At 44.9% G+C, this 21,669-nt stretch overlaps 1 protein-coding gene across 1 annotated transcript in view; it reads left to right on the plus strand.

Annotated features, from left to right (window-relative positions):
* Nucleotides 1-11,407: 11,407 nt before the first annotated feature.
* rps6ka1 (ribosomal protein S6 kinase a, polypeptide 1) overlaps nucleotides 11,408-21,669 on the plus strand; it is a 46,607-nt gene continuing 36,345 nt past the window's right edge. The window contains exons 1-2 of the mRNA XM_061083189.1: nucleotides 11,408-11,634; nucleotides 19,747-19,791. Coding sequence (XP_060939172.1) covers nucleotides 11,572-11,634; nucleotides 19,747-19,791 — 108 coding nt within the window. The 5' untranslated portion in view covers nucleotides 11,408-11,571. The remainder of the gene's footprint in view (nucleotides 11,635-19,746; nucleotides 19,792-21,669) is intronic.

Genomic DNA, 21,669 nt, shown 5'->3' on the forward strand with positions numbered 1-21,669 from the left:
TACTGTATGCCTCCAGGCTGGGGTTTAGTGGAGATGAGTTTCAGTGATAGTGAAAGGTGATGAGTCCAAACGTTCTCTGCTGAATCTGTGGGAGAAAGCCTATAATAAAAACTGTCTGAATCCCGACACACTTATTGACTTGCAGCGATCAAGTACTTTGCACCGTCTTGATCTATTTCCATGGCGACGTGTTGCTATAGCTCGTCTGTGCTGAACTTGATCTCAGTGGTTTTCTCTAACGACCGCGTGCTCGGCCTGACTCTTCGCCCAACCCAAATACCAGAGAAACAGATTCAAGCCACAACACGCTGCTGGTGCTAGTACTACAGTCTTAGGGTTTATGGAGTACGCAGATGCAGGTTTGCATTTGGAGCGGTTGCTGTGATGAAGAAGAACGATACTGCATTTAAAAACAAAGTAGAGATTTCACTTCCCGATACCAACTAACGACCTAATTCCAGCGGATTAAAAAAACCACAACAACAATATAACATACTGTGGGCTACTAACCCTGTATGGGAGTGATGATTGTTATCCCTGTTGTGTTGTTGTGTGGCCTGGCTCAGGTTAAACCCTTTGAAAAACAAATACACACAGAGAATGAATGTCATGCAACTTCTTTTATTAGTTTGACAGCTGATAAACAAAACAAAACAATAAATCTATAAAAAAAAAAAAAAAAGACATAATTACTTCCTTTAATCAGCTGTTTTAGTGCAGCCCCAGTTTATTCAAATAAAATACCTTTTTTATGAACCCTGAGGTTCCGGATTTTTTTCCCAGATTATCACACTATCTATTTGTTGTTCTTTTCCCTCCCCCTTATCGAGGGCTGAGGACAGAGGATGTTGCAGTTTGTTTAGCCCTATGGCAAACTGTGATGCAGGCTATGCAAATATAAATGTGGTTTGTGTTAAGTGCCACTCATGGAACGTGAATATGATACACACACTTGTGGGGACTTTCCAGTGTGAAATATTGCCAACTTGCTGATATTTTAGCGCGCTCTGGCGAACACTACGCTATCGTCGCTGTCATGTACTGTTTTTACACTAGTGAAGAAGTTGGAGCTTTACTGTATCTGGGTGACACTATTATACCTTGAAGACATGATATCGGATCAGTAAATAGACTTGCGTTTTCGCTGATGCCCTTTCGATGTTGGTAACAGTATTGGAACATCTCCTGTCTTCCTTTCTCTACCTCCTCCCTCTCTTTTGGCTCTCATAGATCAATAATTCCCTCTGCAGCCACAAGGTCTCGTCAGCCATTTCGGTGACAAATGATAATTCTACTGATGTTTGAAATACAATAACACAGTTTGTTCTTCATCTCTGCAAGGAGCGGACCCTGAGTGCATTTTGGAATCATTATGATATCATCTTCCGCCTGCCACAGTCGGTCCGAGGAGGCTGGATAATTAGCCGTGCTCCACGATCGAGCGGCTAATTAATTTGTTCTGTGCTGCAGCTCCACGGAGCTCAGCTATGGAAGAATTACTATGAAAGGTCTGAAAGTGCTCTTGCTGAAACCTGACCCACTCAAACTATTAAATATAGAACTCAAATAAAACAGACTGATATGAAATTTACTGTTTAAAGCTCATACTGGTAGAGAGAATAGCATTTCCATTGGCATTTATATCCTGGATTTATCTGTACTGTATTTCAGCGACATCCAGTGTACTGCTTAAGTGCTGGGATGAAGCTCTATTTGTTTTCAAGTGGAGTCACTTACTAGTGCCTGTGTTGCATCCACAAAGTAATCCCTTGGATTAACTAAACATTTATCTTGAGAGATAAACTGAAACGGTTTTGCCCAGGTCAGATTAAAACAATCTTTTTCAGTTTCAGTCTTTATATTTTTTTTAGAGACTCATATGAGGTCACAACAACCTTCACCTTTGACCTCTGGCCACTAAAATCGAATCAGTTCATCCTTGAGTCAAATTGAACAACTGCTTGAAGAACTTCTCTGGTGGCCTTCTTGAAATATCGTGTTCACAAAAATTGTACGTTTATGGAGGTAGCAACGGACGACCTGAAAACACAACGCTTTATAAATGAACAGATGAATTTTGATTTGCTGTTTTACTAGCTGCAATCTCACCATTGCAACGTGTATGTATTTGCATTGTGACCGCACTTTTTCCTGCTGTGTGCTGTTAAAGAGCAGGGAACTAGATTGTATTATTTATTCGTTCTGCTCTGTGGTTTCAGCTCCAACTCAAGATGAGGTCAAACAGCGGCGTAATCTTTGGCATCCGTTTGTCTCATTTGCAGTCTGTCATCTTGGGACCGAACCTGCTTCTGTCTCATTTGTCGCAGCTCAGTCAAAGTATCTGTCTGACAGCTCCACAACAAACAGATTAATTTCAGCATCAGTACGCTAACAAGTCAGGGTGCATGAGTCATATTTCCCATGATGCTTTACTTTCAGTCCAAGGTGGGGGTGGGGTTTCCCGGGAGTCTGTGCCGGGAGACACCTCTGAGTAATCTCTGTCATCCGTGTTGTCACTGGAACGCCATAACTAGAAGAGGAGAATCCCTGCAGCCACAATAGCAATGGCAATACAATACAATAGCAATACAGAGAATGTCGACCGGTATCACTGTACCTTCATTTTTACCAGCGTATGTTTCATTCTTACGATTGTATTGATTTAGTTTTTCTATTTCCAGGCCTCTTGACAGGCCTTTTTGTCCCGTCGGATCATCTTTTCTTATTCATCCCTATAAATCGTTTTATATAAGACTCCTTGACTTTTACCCCAGGATCAAACTTAAAGTCGATTGTTCATCATATCGCACAGGAGGAGCCGTTAGCGGAGAAGAAAAATGTCCGGCATCAATCTGCTGGCATCCTTGGAGAGGAGAGGAGAGGAGAGGAGAGGAGAGGTTTTTTTTTTTTTTTTGGTTTTTCAAAATCCATTTATTTTCTATTTCCAGGAACAAAAACACTTCTTACGTCAGCCACCAGCTGTACACCGCAACCAAACAAGGTTAATAAATACTACATATAGATTATTTTCGATATATACACACACACACACATGTACATACCCACTCACACATCCATACCAACTGTCGTATCTCAAATTACTTGTTAAAAATCAGTTCCCCTTCATCCCCAACGGTGCATAGAATCCCCGCAACAGCCCATATGCGGCTAAATGTCATCAAATTGTCCATCATTTTGTAGTAGGCGTGTTCTACTCTGAGTCTGGCTTTCAGAAATCCAACCAGCATTGGCGCCGGATGCACGCTACCAGTGTCCAGTGTTTGGTTCCTCCGTGTCAGCCAAATGGCTAGCTTTGCAGAACCAGAGACAAAGTTTACCAGGTTGTGTACAGCTTTTTCCTTTGCAGAATATTTCGGACCATAAATGAACAAACCAAAAGAAAATACCTCTCCCAGGCCCTGAAACCACCCTTTCAACACATTAAAAAGTGCTTCCAGCCGTGGACACTGAACAAATAAATGTTCCAGTGTTTCAGCTTGGGAGCAGAACGTACACCCCTCCCCCAGCTCCGGATCAAGGTGCGCTCTGTATCTGTTTGTAGCTATCGCCCCGTGCACTACCCTCCACTGGAGGTCTGCTGTCCGTTTTTCAATGGGCAGCTTGTACAAGGCCCGCCAGCTGCCTTTCGGAGAAACCTCTGGCTCCAATAGCCCAGTCCACCTCGACTCTCTCATCTCTTCCAGAGAGTGCAAATTACGAACCTTTACACAGGTCTGGTAGACAGACTTTTTTCCCACAGACTGAAAGCTGTCTAGGTGAGGAGTTGGGAAGGACAACAACTGACCACGCCTCTCCTGCCACTCCCCAACAGCTGGGCTGATGAATAAGGAGGGGAAACTGTATTCCGAGTCATCACTCCACTGGTCACACAGAGTATTGTTGCTTGCAAAGACTCTCATGGTTTGTGGCAGGGCGGCACAGACCTCCTCCAACACTTTGTTTATCAGTCTGGTAGAGTTGATATTGCTGTTCGCTCTCAGGGTATCCACCGATGTTGCTGTCATCTTTATCAGATGGCCCAGTTTGGTGCATCCAGCTCGTCTGAGGTTGTCTCTGAGGCTGGCAGACTGCAGTGTTTCCGACCTCATAAAGTCATTGAAGAACAGCGGTTCCTCAAACAGCCACAAACCAGGTGTTTCATTGTTTTCTCTACTGACATGAAAAATCTGCCATGCATCTAACATTGACTTGTAAAACAGGGTCAGCCCGGTGAGATCCATGTCCTCCGTTCTTAAAAGGAAGAGATGTTTGTCGTTGCCCAATCTTCCAGCTCTCCTCAGCAGCAGACGTGCCGCATCAACCCACCTCGGCCCACAGTTGTACAGTAGTCTTTGAGCTGCCCGAAGGCGAAAAGCGGCAATTTTGGACTTGATGTCCACCAGTCCCTGTCCTCCTTCCACCACCGGCAGATAGAGGACTGCTGCCCGAACCCAGTGTTTGCCAGACCAGAAGAAATCCAGTATGGCTCTTTGTAGTTCCTCAATTAGTCCTCTCGGTGGCGTCAGAGCCGTAAGCCTGTGCCAGAGAGTCGAGGCAACCAGACTGCCGGCAACCAAAGCTCTTCCCCTATAGGACAGCTGGGGTAGCAACCATTTCCACTTAGACAACCGAGCACACACCTTCTCCTTCACTCCCTCCCAGTTTTTTGTTAGAAACACATCGCTACCCAAAAATACACCCAAAACTCTTAACCCCTCCTTCCCCCACTCAAGACCACCAGGCAGACTTGGTATTGCTTGCCCGCTCCACTGTCCCACCAACAAAGCCTCGCTCTTTTCCCAGTTCACCCGTGCAGAGGAAGCCTTACAATACAGTGACAGTGCTTCTTGTAAAGAGGACACATCTTGTTGATTAGAGACCAACACATTTACATCATCTGCATATGCAGAGACTATGAGGGAGTACTCGGGATCTGGGAAGCCAGGCAGCGAGAGGCCACTGATCTTACCCCTCAACCTGCAAAGCAAAGGCTCTATGGCCAGACTGTATAACTGCCCAGAGATTGGACAGCCTTGTCTTATCCCCCGCTGTACCTGGATTGGTCTGGTCAGCCCTGTCCCCATCTTTATCATGCATTGTGCACCATTATATAATAGGCTGAGCCATGCAATAAACCCATCACCTAAACCAAAAGCTCTTAAAGTGTCAAATAAATAAGAGTGATCTACCCTATCAAAAGCTTTCTCTTGATCCAAAGAAACAATTCCACAATCAAACTCATATTTTTTACATACATCCATAACATCTCTAATCAGAAAAATATTGTCCATGATTGTCCGATCTGGTATACAGTACGTTTGGTCTCTGTGGACAATCATCTCCAAAATGTTTTTTAGTCTGTTGGCTAAGGCTTTTGAAAGTACCTTGTAGTCTGTGCACAGGAGAGCAACGGGCCTCCAGTTTTTAAGTAAGGCCAAATCTCCTTTCTTTGGCAGCAGGGAGATTACTGCTCGCTGACAAGAGACAGGAAGTGAACCTGTTCTCAAACATTCCAAAAGGACGCCATGTAGGTCCGGACCAATGATGCTCCAGAATCTCCTTAGCAGATCATTGGAGAGACCATCAATCCCTGGCGCTCGTCCTGATGCCATCTGGTTCACCGCTTCTGTCAGCTCCTGCAGAGTTAGCTCAGAGTCGAGGGCAGTTTTCTCCTCTTGGCAGCAGCTCCTCACGGGACTCCATGCAGCAACTTTCCTCACCAAACAGGTCGGTGTAAAAAGCTGACGCCTGGCTCCTCATCTCGCCTGGACAGGTGGTTATTCCGCCCCCTGGGAGTCTAATGCAGGTGAGCTGTCTTCTTTGTGCAACTGATCTTTCAAGATCGAAAAAGAAAGCAGTTGGTGCATCCATGTCTGTTAGATGAAGCAGCCGGGACCTCACGAGAGCTCCCTTAACCCTCTCCTGCAGGTATGAGCTCAATTTCAACTTTTTTTCCTTCAGTAGTGTTTGACCTGTGGTGGAATCTGCAACTAAGCCCTCCTCTATGTTTATAATGCTATCCTCCAGTTCTTGAATGACTGCTTTAGCTGTGGCAGTGGAGTATGAGGTGTACTGTTGGCAAAACACACGAATTTGTGCCTTGCCTATCTCCCACCAGAGCTTTAAAGAACTGTAATCTGTTTTTTTATTTTTCCACTGGCGCCAAAACAGCTCAAAAGCTTTACAGAACGCAGTGTCTTGCAGCAGTTTGTTGTTAAAACACCAGTAGGATTTAACCCTCTCCCCTGGTGAAATTACTAACTCTATGCTAACCAGATGATGGTCTGAGAAACCAACCGGGCTAATGATGCTGTCACTTAGTCTGGCTCGAAGGTTTTGGGATATAAGCAACATGTCTAGTCTGGCTGCCGTCACCCTGTTTTCTCTGACCCTCATCCATGTATATTGTCTGGCTATTGGATGCTTTAACCTCCAGGTGTCAACCAGATCTTGCTGTTTAATAAGACTGTTAAGGGTCTGCGCTGACTGGGGGTGAGGTTCTTCACTGGTCCGGTCCTTAGTAAAATCTAGAGTACAATTGAAATCACCTCCGACAATTAGCTGATCCTGCTGATAGTTTTTAAGTTCGTTTTCTAGTAACTTAAAAAAGCGTACTCTCTCTGCACCTTGATTAGGGGCATAGACGTTCACAAAAACCAACACTGTATTTTCTATTTCTGCTTTTACTAATAACAACCGCCCCTTCACTAATTCTGTAATGGATAAGATGGTTGCATTTATTGTTTTGGTGAACATTACAGCTACTCCTGCAATGAAGTTGGAGCCATGGCTTAAGGCATGAGGACCCCTCCACCATAAACCCCAGTCTACCTCATCACTCGATGTTGTGTGTGTTTCCTGCAAAAATAACACATCAATGTGTTTTTGAGCCGAGATCTCTGCTATAACAGCTCTTTTTTTACTTTCTCTTCCCCCGTTAATGTTAAGTGACCCTATTTTTAATTTCCTCATAGAAAAGTCAGAAAAGAAAATAAACAGGAAAAATACAGAAATCAGTGAAGAAGAAAACACCAAGTGATGCATGATTATTTTACAGTGCTCCTCGTCTGTCTCGTTGTTTTTCCTTTAGCCTGTTTCCTCAGGGTTGTCATGTGTTTTTTCAGACGGAAACGTTTCTTCTCGTCGAGCTGATCCAACCCATACTGTCTTTTCAGAAACGCCACCGATCTAATAAATTTTTCTGTATCATCAAAATACTCTTCCACTTTGGCTACTCTCGCATAGGTTACGTCAAGAAAGTTGTTTATTTCTTCCAAAGTGTAGAGGGAGATATCTCTAGCTGGGGTCCCAAAAGATGCTACACTCTCTAGGTCTGACTCCTCCTCCATCTCTTCACCTGGGGCCTGACTGGCTGGCAGACTCTGTCCCTCATCGTTGTTCACACAGTGCTCTGTGGCACCTGAGGGACCTGCCTCCTCAACATGTGGCATTTCTGCAGCTGCAGACTGGGAGGATTTCTCTAGGTCCTCAGACACACGCAATTTCTTGGACAGACTCTGCCCCTCTGACTTCTCTGCTTCAGGCTGTGAACCGTCCCCCCCACTCACTGCATCACCGCCACTTAAGGCTCTGCCGCGAGTGGGCTTTGACACTCCAGCGCGAGGAGCGTCCTCCGCTGCGGCGCCGGGCGCTGTTTCCGGTTCAGCGCCGGCCGCCGCCCCGGTCCCCGAGCCGCTCGGCTCAGTTTCCGGTTCGGTGCTCGGTGCCGCCGCGGCCCCCGAGCCGCCAGGTGCAGCCGCTGCTTCGGTGCTATGCGCACCTGCCGCCCCTTCGGCAGCGGCAGCCGCCGCACCCGCCGCCCCTTTGGCAGCGGCAACGGATGCGGCAGCCGCCGCACCCGCCGCCTCCTCAGCAGTGGCAGCGGCAGCCGCCTCCGGGCCGCTGCCACTGCCACCTGCCGCTTCACCGGCCCGCTGATGGTGCGGACACGAGGAGCGCTTGTGCCCCACATCCCCGCAATCAAAGCACTTAAAGCTCCCGGAGCTGGCGTACACCATGTAGAACCCGTCCCCGTGCTTCACTCTGAAGGAGACCTCCAGAGAGTTCGTGGTGGATGACAGGAACATAAACGCCTGCCGTCTCAGGGACTGTACATGTCTCAATTTGGGATCCTTGCAACCGAGATTTAACGTTCTGAACCCGCTAGAAAATTTACCGAATCTGCTGAGCTCGGCTCTTAAGATCTCATTTGAAATAAAAGGCGGAACTCCGGATACCGTGATCCGAGTTGCGGGAACCGACAGCGGGTTCACCTGCACGAAGCCGTCCCTGATAAACACTCCACTGGCAATCAGCTGGTGCACCTGTGGTTCCTCCTTGAGAAATACCACCACCGCTTTGCTCATTCTGGAGGCATAAACTACATTATCATGTCCCACCTGTTCTCCAACAGCCAGCAGGACTTCCTCCACCTTAACGTTGTCCCCCGGCGGGACTATTCTGACTCCCTGCCGGAGTGACGGAGGTGGCGTCTCCGTGGACGCCATTCCTCATGAGACCCCCGACAAACCCGCGGTCTGTCGTTGCCACTTGAGGACGATAATAAAGAAAAGGCTTACCTTATCATGCAGATATGAAATGAGAAACAAAAACCAAGGAAATCCCAGTAAACAGGCAAACCCAGTTCAAATTCTCCGCGCCACTCACGCTTCCACCACCACCACTCACTCACACCGGAAACGGAAAGAGAGGAGAGGAGAGGAGAGGAGAGGAGAGGAGAGGAGAGGAGAGGAGAGGAGAGGAGAGGAGAGGAGGGGTCATAGCTTCACTAAATAACAAACACCAGTCAAAATCATTATGAGTTTCCCCTTCAGCAGCTGCTAATGCATCAAGGAAACAGATCGATGATTTAATGTGAGCTTTGGGACAGTGGTGACTTTGAATATTATAACCACAGGGTGAATGTGATGCATGACCCTAGGTGGAACACTCTCATCTTGTGACCCCCCCCCTGTCAGTATTGGGTGGTATAAAGGGAAGAGGGAGACAGTTTCCTTTTTTACCCTCGCTTGGACTTTCTTCTTCTGATTTGTGTGGAAATGCGTCGCGCACTTGTAGCATGAAATCAACAATTATGAATCATGCCCAGGGAAATACAGACATGTGCTCTGCAGGAAGATAATTGTAGTAAACCATCCATTTGTGAATGAATGACATGAGACAGACTACGTGTTGCATAGTAACCGCTTGGATACAAAGTCCAATAACCACAGATGTGTCAAGAACATGATAAGCAATTACACAAGACAGGACGTGTTTTCCTCTGCAGATTACATCTTTGTGTTGAACCCGCAGCAGAGCTCCGTTTGCCTTTGTAGGCTGGTATGATAAACAGGCTTTACCAGTGTGGCAGCAAGTGGCAGCATTTTGCATTTAGACAACACATCCTTTGTAAGCCAAGCACCAAATAATGAGCTCCATTTGCCATTCAACTTAAATTGTAGTGTCCAGGAAATGCCATGACTCCTTCATCCTAATTTTAATTCAATTATTATTATTTTTTATCTGATCCAGATCCTACGGCGCAGCGGTTTGATGCTCTCCAGTTGCCAATAGTAACCAAGGCTGGCCAAGAGCAAAAATCCACTTGGCAGTGAATGAAGCAGGGAGAGGTGATGAGGGTGGAGGGGGTGTTTAATGCCGCTGGAGATTACAAAGACCATAGCAGTTCTCAATGGAAAGGCTTCTGCAGCCTCAGTGCAATGTCCGCACCGAAATCAAACAGCTCCGGTCACGAACCAAAGTCTGGTGTATTTTAGTGTGTGCTATTCTGTTCTCTAAAATTATTGTGTAATCTGTTATGTAACTTTTGTGTGCAACAGTGCTTGTTGTGTTGGGCCTAGAGAGGACGTGGTGAAGTGGATCTCAAGGTAAAGAGTGTATTTTCATGAAAAACCAGTGCCACTGCAGACCTGATGAGACTATTTGCATCATCCCGCAGGTTCAACCTTTGGCATAACTCGGAGATATTATGCAATCCCATATTTCACCATCCTCGAAACACAGGAGCTGTATACGAGTCTCAAGTGCCCAAAACCTCTCGTTTGTTCCCGTATCTTGGCTCTTCTCCTTTTGAAAGAGGATCTAAAAACCGTGGCTCTTTACCGATGAAAATTGGACCTGCCTTTCTACGAAGACTCTGGTGTTGACCGCCTTCTCTGTCTATTGTTTTGCCGTCCAGGTCCATGTGAGTTTGCTCAAAGCCATAGAGCTCACAGAAAACAAGGAATGACTTAAATGTGCACCTAGCTGAATCAGGAACTGTGCATGGATGATGGACGTATACATGGCCCCTATATGTAAATTATGGTCCTGTCATGGTCTTTAAAGAGGGGCATGCCGAAGTGTCCTCGGGCAAGATGCTCAACCCTGAATTTCCCCTCATAGAACATCAAAGTGCTGTTATTAGATGCACTGTATGAATGTGTGTGTGAATGGGTGAATGTAAAACTGTACTGTAAAGAGCTTTGAGTGGTCATCAAGACTAGAAAAGCTCTATATAAATACAAAACCATTTAAAGAAAGACAGACAGACAGAAAGAAGGAAGAGAGGTTTGTACATCTTACCTACATACCAATGCCAATACATATAAAAGGTATGAAAATAAAATAAAAATAAATCAATATTCCTTATTTCCTCCTTATTTATTCATGTATAAGAATATGATTTATTCCTCATGGGACAAAGAAAAGACACCAAAAAGCTCCAACGTTCCTCTGGTGCACTTGCTGCACAGCAGGGGGGGGCTGCTTCGGCCAGGCATTACGTATTTGCAGTTCGTCTCTCCGCCAGAGGATGGCGCGATCGGACCTGGGCGGAACCAGCAGAGAGAGAGAGAGATAGAGAGAGAGAAAAGGGGGCCGGATGAGATCCTGCAGGAGTCTGCCAATCACAGCCCGGGTTGGAGGCTGCGCGTCCTACGGAGAACCACACACCGAGGGAGCAGGCGGGCACAGCGGAGTCTTCCCCCCCCCAACCCCCCCCACCGGGAGAGAGATCGAACACACGGCGTTGAGTGCAAAGAAAGACCAACCCGGACTGTGGTGGATTCCTCTCGGAGACATTAGAGTCGTGCACAGCCCCGGTGGAGACACAGTGTGAGTGAGTAGCCACCGCGCGTAAACCTGGGAGGACCACAGGCTGGGTGTCAGTGTTTGTGGGGGTTTGCATCTGGATTATCACTCAACAAACACACACACACACACACACATACAAAACACACACACACACACACACACACACACACACACACAAGTGGCCAAGCGACGCTGGAGTCACATCGCAGGGATTACAATTGTTTGTAAAGCTCTCGGCTGGCTGAGCTGCCGCGCGTCATCTTCGTCTGAGCAAAGTGCCGAGGAACCTGCTTGCCCCCCCCCACCCCTCTCTCCCCCCCACAACCCCTGGACTTTGGGACCCCCGAGTGAGGAGCTGACCCCCGGGGGGAACTGCACCTGACAGGAGGAGGAGGAGGAGGAGGAAGAGGAGGAATCCCTGCGGGAGAGAGGAGCCAGATTTGAGGGGTCGAAAGTGAGAATCCTGCGAGGAGAATGCCTCTTGCACAGATCGCAGAGCCATGGCCCACCATGGAGCTGGTGCAGCTGGAGACGGAGGTAATGAGCAATGACATGTGTCCACGTTTTGTTTGTGCACGACCAGATTCTTTTGTTTTTTTTTGCAACTTGCTTTTTTTAAATTCCAGGGGAAATAAACCAAATGCCTTCTCCCAAAGATTGAAAGTGTTGAGTCCCCACTTCCTTAAACAGCTGTAATGGCAACTTTTAGACTTTTGGAGTAGGTCAACTTCATTTATAGCTTGTAATATATCTCCTGTGTTTAAATTAAAGTCTCCCCTTTATCAGTCTCTCTCAAACTGCGATGAATGGACTGTCTATTTTCCAGTGGACATAAAGCTTATTAATAAGTAAAATGGAATTTGGCTGCCAATTCTGGAGTGGTCTCCCCAGCTGTATAAGTTTGTTGCTTACATCTTCAAGTTTGTTGAGACGCAGGACTGTTACAAGCTGTTTTACAGAGAAATTATCACCATTGGGTTTCAAATGGCTCCAATTAACCCTCTTTCACTGGAAGTCCCCAGCAGCTCCAGTTCCAAAGCTCACAAACACAAAGACCAGCAGATCTGAAGGACACACACAGACTCATGATCCCTGTCTGTCAAAGCTAACACCTGCAGACTTGTTACCAGTAGGTCTGGTCATCAAAACAATTTAAATAATTATCTCAATATGATTTTCAGTAAAGGCATTATAACAAAAGTTCAATATATATCCACATACTGCTTATGCATTGCGCAAGCACAGTGAGGAAGTCATTCAAAACAGCCGTTACAAAGAGGACAGATGTAAACAAGAATACAAAACACAGACAGTAGATAAGATAATACAGCATCATTTTAAAGTAATGGCAAAAGAAAAGGAAAATCACCAGGCAGCAACTTGTTCCATGGACGGTGCACCAACACGGTAGATGGCGGTAATGCACCTTGACGTTTGGTTACCACGCACAGATAAAAGCAACATGAGTAACAGCAAAAAACGATCGCATAAAAGTATGTTTAATAAGAGTTAAAAGCCACAGCCTTCACTCAGGAGCCAATATCAGTCTTTAAACTTTCAAGAAATAAGAATGTGACACATTGTGACATGAAACGATATGACAAGTTTTTGGCCATAACACCCAGTTGAGTTTCCATTGTCTCATACATGAAGGAATCAGGAACTAGGGGCCCGGGTTGGCGATCATTAAAAGATCAGCCAACAGGATAAGCTGTCAGAGCAGGGCATTTAAAATTCAACAATGTTTAATCATCCGTCTGTTTCAGTGGAGTGTTTTGTTTTTCATCTTTTCTCATTCTTGTAGATGGTTTGCAGTTCAAAACATGCTGACACCTGCACTTGTGTCATTCTGTTTGTGCTGCAGAGTTTTTAATTTAACACCTCGGTTTCTGCAGGTCGGGAGGACCTCTTTAATAAGCACGGATTCTCACAAAAGACGGAATATTTTCTGTTGTGAGCACATGGAATGTAGGACGAGCAATAGAGAATAGCTGCGCTAATAGGGCTCAGACCCTATTATTCTGATGCAGCATAATTATTCATGAATTGGCCCTTGAACAGACTGGTTGCTTAGTGAATACTGTAAGCCTCAATCACAACACGGCTCTTATGTGCAGAAATAGGTTGCAAAGAGGCAACTCGTGGAACTGTATTCAGCTAGTCTGGATCTATAAATTAGCTATTTTGAATAAGTCTGCTGACTATTTGATTTCTTTATACCCGTGCATTTCCCTGTCTGATGGATCGTTCTGTGCACCAAATTACAAGGTGCGTTCAGACGGCTCCACCAGAGATGAGCGACATAATGAATGAGGTTAATTTCTTCCGCCCTTGATTTGCTGGGAGTGGATATTTAATAAATCTAGCGCTAATAAGCAAGCGGTGCTGAGGAAATGATTTGCAAAAGATGTGAGTGAAAAAGGTTTGTTTTCAGCAGCAGAGTTCCCTCATTAAACTTGACGCCGTAATTGATGAAATACTGAAGTTGAGGCGTCTTGACTCATTAAGCCGTGCGATCAATCAGGCAAGTGCTACTACTGCTCAAATTGCTAGAAGTTATTGCCTGATGGAGAGAAAGCTGCTGTGGTCCATTTTAAGAGAAGTAGAAAAAAATATGCACGTTAAGCATAAAGAAGCACTTCTGGTAATTTTGAAATGGCGTCATCTTGGCCTAATTTATTCAGGAGTCTCCAGTGTTTACAGTATCCTGCAGCGCGTTGAGTTGGCCGAGGAGCGTATCACAGCCGAGCAGATGGTTTGCCGCGAATAGTGCTAAGTTTAATACGGTAAAAATACCCTGCCTTTGTTTGTGTGATGCTCACAACTCTCTGATCAATTTGTGAGATTCTCGTATACAGCACATGTGTGTCAATATCAGCCTATACATCAAAAGGAGAATTTACGTTTATTCTCTTCTCATCTCAGTATCTGCCCGTGACATCTAGAGTCTGTAATTAATTTGCTCGCACCAGTCTCTGCCAGTCAGAGTGGGATCAGAGCCATTTATCTCTGTCACCAACCTACCAGCCAGCTGCACACTTTGCTTCCCGATGGCAGCGTGCGGGAGTCGGCACGGGAGCTCGGATTGATCGCACAAAGAGCGAGTGAGTCTGGAGGCCATGCCAGCCAACGTGGTGGGAGGGATCAAAGCGGAGGCCACTGCAACGCGAGTGGAACCAGTCATATTAACAGATGGGGACAGAACGAGAGATAAGCTCTTTTATGGCCGATTTGGAACATAGCGGTTCGAGGTTGGAAAATTAGCTTGCATCTTAAAAAAAAAAAAAAAAACTCCTGATCTACATGAGGGAAAACACATGCGGCGCCGGGTACATCCATACTACCAATTTTGTGTTTTAAAACAACGTTTGCGTCCACACTACTCAGTTGGACCCGTTTTACGTTAAAATTGTTGTACGGATGGATGCTTTTGTTACCAAACTGAGACGTTTGGTATTCAACAAAGGCATTCAACCCTGATTGGTTCCTTATCAGTCACGACTTCTACTAGTGATGCTAATTGTCAGTAATGCAGGATTCACACGTATGTGTTGCGTTAATGCTTGACAGTGTGCTTGCCCGACGCTTAGAGCAGGCGTCATCGTCGAAACCATAACGATCGCAGTTTCATGCTAGGGATAACGATAGCTGTCTTTCAAGCTTTAGTGCCATGCTAACTGTTGAGCTTTTCTTAACGTCTGCATCGCAACACAGCAGTTACACATGACATCATAGTGACATCATCTTATTGCCCATTCATAGTGAATGAGCAACAGTTCCACATCGTTGTCCCTGCTCTTACCTTTCATCTTTCCGTTTTTCCGCTGTGGTAGTTTGGAACTAAGCACCCACATGCAAATAGACAACGTACTTCCATTCACGCACATCATGTTTATGTACGTGAATGGTCTAGTGAAACCAGTGTGTTCGTATGGACAGAGGTTGCTTCTGATGCCGAACTAAAAATGCTCATCTGGATGTAGTTCGATTTTTAAAACCAAAAGATACTGGTGTGGATGTAGCCTCAGAGTGATGTGCTATGATGCACTGGTTGATGAAATGCTGTGTCGCCATCATTCATAATGCGAGTGTCTTATTGAGCTTTAAGCAAAACAGGCAAGAAATAAATGTGCAAATAAAGCGAATCAAACATATTCATTTAATTATTATTCGTCACTGAACCACGTCTTTTGTGAATTAACTAATCCCGAATGAATCATTTCTGATAAACGCTCTTTAACAAATCAACCCCGTCCCGTCTCCATTGAGTCACTGCACCACCTGCATCGGCCACTGCTGTGAGACATCTGAATCATGCCTCTGCTAGTATTCACGGATCAGAGTCCCACTGCAGAGCTGCCAAGTGGATCCACAGCCCTTTTGATCCCTTATTTAAAAATAATCCCTCCTCTGCCAAACTTTAAACTCAAGTGCAACTCTGTAACTTTGGCCCATTTCATTGATTCACTCAGGTCATTGAGAAATTATGAAACATCATTGCAGTTGATACGCAGACACATGCAAAATATTTTCCGCTTTAAAGGATGAGTAGACGCTTTTTGTTGTGTAATCGAGATACAATCAGTCGGAGAAGCACTGAAGTGTTTATTAGGTAATTTGTTGATTATTTTCCCTCTTCTAGTTTCCCTAAGACGATGTTGATGATGAGTGGAGGTGATGTTAAATGTTAGAATGTGGCACCCAGCCTGGATTTAAATGTAATTTTGATCTGATCTGTCGATTCGGGCTTCAGACTATTCCATGCTATACATTTCATTTAAAGTACTTTATATACACTACTTTTATAATTCAGGAAAGATGGCAAAGTAAAAAGCAAAAGTGTGCTCTATGTATTTACATAACAAGACAGCACAAGCCTGAATATACAGAGCACAGACTGTCTGAGCTGAGGGCTTGAGGCAGACAGACGTATGGACTTGTCTATAGCGTGGAGTATTTTTCTCCATGACGTAATCGTACGTATAGACGAGGAGAAAGCGGCGTTAATGAGAAGAATGAGTGCCATGTTTGTCAGCCAGGTGTGGTCAGCGCTGTGCACTCAAGTACTTATGTAAGTGTGTGCATGCACGTAGGCTCGGTTTATCTGGGTGTGACCTGTGGAACAGTGTGTGTAGCAGGGCTGGGTGGGCATGTGATAACAAAACCCTTTAGTTGAAAGGTGCCAAGAGAAAGTGCGTTCTCATTCCTTTGGACTTCCAAGAGTTAAAAGTTTGTCTTCCTGTGAAACTGAGACTTAATAGTGTCCATCCACAGTGCAGCCTGTGGGGAGTTGTGCCGATTTAATGTCTGAAAAACCTAATTTCCTTTCACTTCACTTTTATGGCTGCGGGTGTCAGAGATAAACCTTTTAGCACTTGACGGTAGCGGCTTCCATTTTCTGGCATTTACCAAGAGTGTACATTAGTAATGTGACCTGTTGTCAATACTCAGTAGCAGGTTAGATTACAACCAGTTTAGTCAGGTAGAATTACAGACGACAACATAGAATGGTTAATGTGTTTGCCTGTTGCCTAGTTACCGGGCAGCGTTGTTCTAATCACACAGATTTATCTATCAAATGCTCAGAGCACCAGCGCCCTGAGAGTGTTTACTTTGTGATGTTATACAGGAGAATACAGGAGTCCTGTGAGAAATTAAAAGTTCTCCTGATTGCTTACGGGCAGTTTTATTTCCTCTTGTGAAGTTGTGTGGATCATAAATCGCTTTTTCTACATGTTTACACAACGACTTCCTCCTGCTAATGATTGCTCTTCCCAGAATATCATATCGTGATCTTTTTTTTTTAAACTCAGTCACGATTCAAAGTCTAAATTGTTTCCTCACAACTTGTGGAGAATATCCAGACTCAAAACCAATCAGACAACATGTGCATGTGCATCAGTGTCTTAAATCGAACATGGTCTTCAGCTTTGAACGGAAAATGTCACCGCTAAAATCACCCCTTTCCATCGTTTAGTATCAGGACTGTGAGTTATAGATGAGTGAGGTTGTCCTGACATTTGACTTGTTCCTTCAAATGCTTCCTGTTAAAGGCGGTTGAATAGATTTGTCCTGTTCCTTCAAAGAGTATCAGCCCACTTGCTCTGGGTAAATTTTCAGGACAATATCCTGCTGTGTTCTGCCGGCAGGAGAAACGTTAACATTGTTGATAGTTTCAGGTGAATATCTGGAGTTCAGTGCGTGTCTGAAAGCAGCTTTAGATGGCAAATACTGGAAAATCCGCCCAGCCATCGGGTGGACGGTTATTACGTTGGCAGGTGAACGTAGCGTAGATCCATGTTGTTACAATAGACTGATTGTAAATGTCCTAGAATTACATCATCCCTGCAAAAAAACTAGATTGTCGACATCTTGAAGATTGATCGCAGTAGGAATTCGTCAGCTCCCTCAGCCCTGCCTCCTCGCTATGCTTGGTTTGCTAGGTTTGTTTATTGTATTCATGTATTTGACTCTGAGTTTATTTATGTGGCTGTGTTTGTGTGTGTGTGTGTGTACATGCATGCCTGTGCTTTCATTGAGGAAGTGCAGGGGAGGGAAAGCACTATTAAATGGGCCACTTGGATCAGCCATGCAGCGCTAATGAGCCTGAAATGTGTTGAGCAGCATAGAAGGGAAGGCATGTGTGACCACACACATGCACAAACTCCGGCATTTGCACTCAATCACTTAGAATTCTCGTTGCTGGTCATCGCCACACTGGCTTAAACAAAACCAACCACATACACCTCACTGAGGGAAGATAAATGAGAGGACCAAAAGTGAAGTAAACAAGGAAAGTGAGATTCCTCCGCAGAGTTTGTTTTAGCCACGTATACTTCCTCTTGGTTTTCTTTAAATACCCTCTCCTAAAATACATCGGTCTGTGCCTGACTTTTAAACTGCTCTGGGTTGCTTAATTGCTTCCACGTCTCCCATTCCACCTCACGTTAGGCCCCGGGCAGCTTTTATGACGGGCACACTTTGTTCAAGTTCAACTCTCTTGAAATCACCATTTGGTACCGAAAAGCAATACGGAATTTTTCGGGCCGTTACCGATTTTAAGGAGCAAGAAACATTCAAATACATATTTGAAAATGTTCTTTAAACTATATATATTGTAGAATATATAACTGTAGATTGGTCGAGTGTTGGTCCGTGCGTTGTGGAGATGGTAGGTTTTACTTTGTGTTTTACGATTTCCGGCATAGACTATATGAGATTGCAGGGTTGTAGCACCCAGCCAATTAATAGCTGATGATTAGTGAAAGTAGAATATAAGGAAATACATCCAGTTGCCAAACAAATCCAATCGTGAGATGCAGTGGGTTATTTCAGTGGCAGTAAATTATATCCACGCTCTGCTTTCTTTCTGGTCAGATCTTTTTTTCTGGTCAGTACAATATCCCATCAAATCAAAACAGATGCCACTGCCTCTGCACCCTGGAGGGCCTCCGTACACCCTGAACCCTTCAGGTTAAGTGTTTGATTGTTAAGGCCACTGCTTGTCATTGTGTTGCCCACCTGCCTTATTTTGTGTAGTCTGCAAAGGAAGAGGAAGGAGGAAGAGGACATGAAGGAAGTTGACAAGCTCAGGGTCGCCCTTCTGTGATGGAAAGACAAACAAAGAAGTGGGAAAAGGGGGAAGTTGTTTTATTGGGGGTTCTCACATTTATCCAGAAGGCTTTGACTTTGAGCCCAGGAGAGTTGTGAGTTTAAGGGGTCAGTTATCATCAAGGACTTCATTTCACACCCAACCCTCAAATGTTCTTAATCAACATTTTAATAGATTTGTCCTGCAGACTATTTGTTATATCAGAAACTTCATCTTTTACTTGTTAGCCAAATTTGGATGAGCACAGAGAAACTTTAGCGGATAAATATGAAAACAGCCTTTTTGCATCAAGTTCTTCACATTCAGGAGGTGAAACATCAAGGTTAAACCAAAACTGTGGAGAAGACACATTTTTGAGTGGAGAATGATTTGCAAAATAATGAACTAAACTAAACTAAAATGCTAATCGATGTGTGTGTGTGTGAGACTCTAAATGTGTAACTGTTACTGATGTATTTGTGTCCCAGTGTCGGCCCTCTGCAGACCGAACATCTGGGATAAGAAGTGTTTCTGATCTGTCTTGACATCATTACGACCCCTTCACATTAAATAATCACAAAATCACCTAATTCTTCTATTAATCACTCTCCTTGTTCTTCATCTGTCTGTGCAATAGAAGCACGTAGAAACCTATAATATAACTGAGTGACTGTTCGAAGTTATCCACCCACTTCCCTTCTGGACGTCGTATGAATAACATATTGATTTTCTGAATCGCCCGTGGCCAGTCATTGTTTTACAAATAACAATGATTAGCCTTTTCAACAGGACTTACCTACAGGGGGAGGGGGGCGGGGGGGTGGGATGAAGGATGTGCATTTGTGTGTCAGCCTCAGATTATTAGGTTTGCCAGGGGGGGAGCAAAGTGCTGGATACAATGGACTGCTGCAACCCACGCAGTCTTGAAAATGTTCTCTTGCATCTCTCATTGTGTGTTTTCCTCCTTCACACACACACACACACACACACTCACAGACACATGCGATACATGTACGGTTACCCGCTCTGACTGGTTCTCCCATGTGCTTTCTTGACAGAATGGACAGAGCACAACTGATGACGGCGTCACACCTGCTGTCAAGGTACGTCGCAGGTTCTCTGGAACGCAGACTCACAAAATGCAAAAGCAAATACACACACACAAACACTTGCACACACATGCTCCTAAATCAGATTCACTCCGTCGTGTGGCTCAACGTCAGATGAATCAGAGACAGGATTTTTGGCAATTTTCACTTTAAGCCATTGCCATCTGTACAAGCAGAGGACAAGGAAGCCGCCGTGCTCTCTTTAGTCCGTGCTCGCAAATGTGTGACTGTGCATTGATTTGTTCATCCAGCAGCTGCATTGACAGCCCTCAGAGGACATTAGTTGGCTGCAGTTTAATGTGTTGAATACTGTCCGGTGAGGCAGCTCCAGCAGCAGTCCGAGCTGCCATGTACGGTGATGTGTATGGGTCAATATTAAAAGGTTGTGGTGTTACACATGCTGCATGATGTCTCGTGCAGAGACAAACACACACAGAAACACACGCACTCCCTGAGAATCATTGAGTCAGCCCTTTTCCTGCCTCCTGGCTCCGGCCTCTATGCTTTATTGTCCAGCCCTGAAACGGGATCCTGTTTCCTCCTGTAGTCTTTTACTCTCCAGCCATGGAGCGGAGGACAAGGAAATGTTCCTTCTCGCTTGGCCTCTCTTTCTTTTCTTTTTTCTGTTCTCACTCTCAAGGGGGAGAGGCTCTGAAGAGCATGTCGCCTTTCCTTTCAATTCAGCACAATGTGCTGTGACTGAAGGAGAGCGCCGGGTTTCACTCAAAGAACTGAGCACACAAGGGCCAGGTCGGCCATTAGTGTTTGAAGGCAAGCAAAAACAGACCCAAGCCTTTTAATTGATTTGAATAATAATAGGATAATTGACAGAATGGCTCAAGCCATTACTACAATATTAATGGGCATACTTTGCTTTATTGATGCACACATTATAGAGGATATAAAGTAATCAGAACTACAAAGTGATTACATACGGAGTAAAGGCTAGTTTATGGTTCAAAAAAAGGTACGTGCTAAATAATACATCCACTAGAGGGCAGCACAAAGTCGACAGTGTCTGGAGGACGTTGTGATGAAGCACTTTTTAAGAAAGAGGCAAAAGTTTAATAAAAACTGTTGCCCACTTTGCCCCCCCATGATTTCCTGTGGCACTGCTCCGTTTTGTTTAAGTCGTCCGTATCCGTAAGCTTTCAGAAGAAGTGGAAATCAATGCCTAGTACAAACAAAAGGCTCTGTCCGTTTTCGTAAAGTTATCTAACAATTAGCATAAATTAGCCTTTAAAATTGACTAGCATTTCTCAGTAGCTGATTTTGCCATTTGTCAGAAATTGTTGAGGTGCTATAAACTAAGCCACCTTTTGTAAACTGGAGCTCTCGCATCAAGGCAGATACCTGATCCACGTAAAACGGGTCAGTATCGGCGCCGTTGAATCGCTTCCACACTAATCATATCACCATCACTGGACTCTGCTGAAAGTCGATAATATTTAATTATGGCTCAGGCCTGGGCAGCACTGTGATTACGTATATTGCATATTGTGCTAATTGATTGTGGAGTATTTCTGTAATCTGATCATTTGCGTGATCTAGTTAAGCAGGATGTCCTTCAAATGGAGTCTGCGTCTGGGAGTCTGCAGGAGTGGTGGCTCATGTTTCTCAAAAGAGATAAGACGGCACGAGATAATAATGAACCCTATAACAATAAGAAGACTGAAGGATAATATCATGATAGATTTTGGCTTGTATATGGTGAGAATAACTCTGCCTCTCTCCTCTGAAATTATATAAATCTCACCTTGAGATCTGGGTTGTTGGAGCATGTGGGTGTAGACTTTGTCCCCAGACCCTTCTGGCACCATGCAGGCAGAGCAGTGATCGATGCCGAGCGGCCGTTTGAATGCTGGGAATCTG

Source organism: Limanda limanda, chromosome 12, assembly GCF_963576545.1.
Source record: "Limanda limanda chromosome 12, fLimLim1.1, whole genome shotgun sequence".
Lineage (NCBI taxonomy): Eukaryota > Metazoa > Chordata > Actinopteri > Pleuronectiformes > Pleuronectidae > Limanda > Limanda limanda.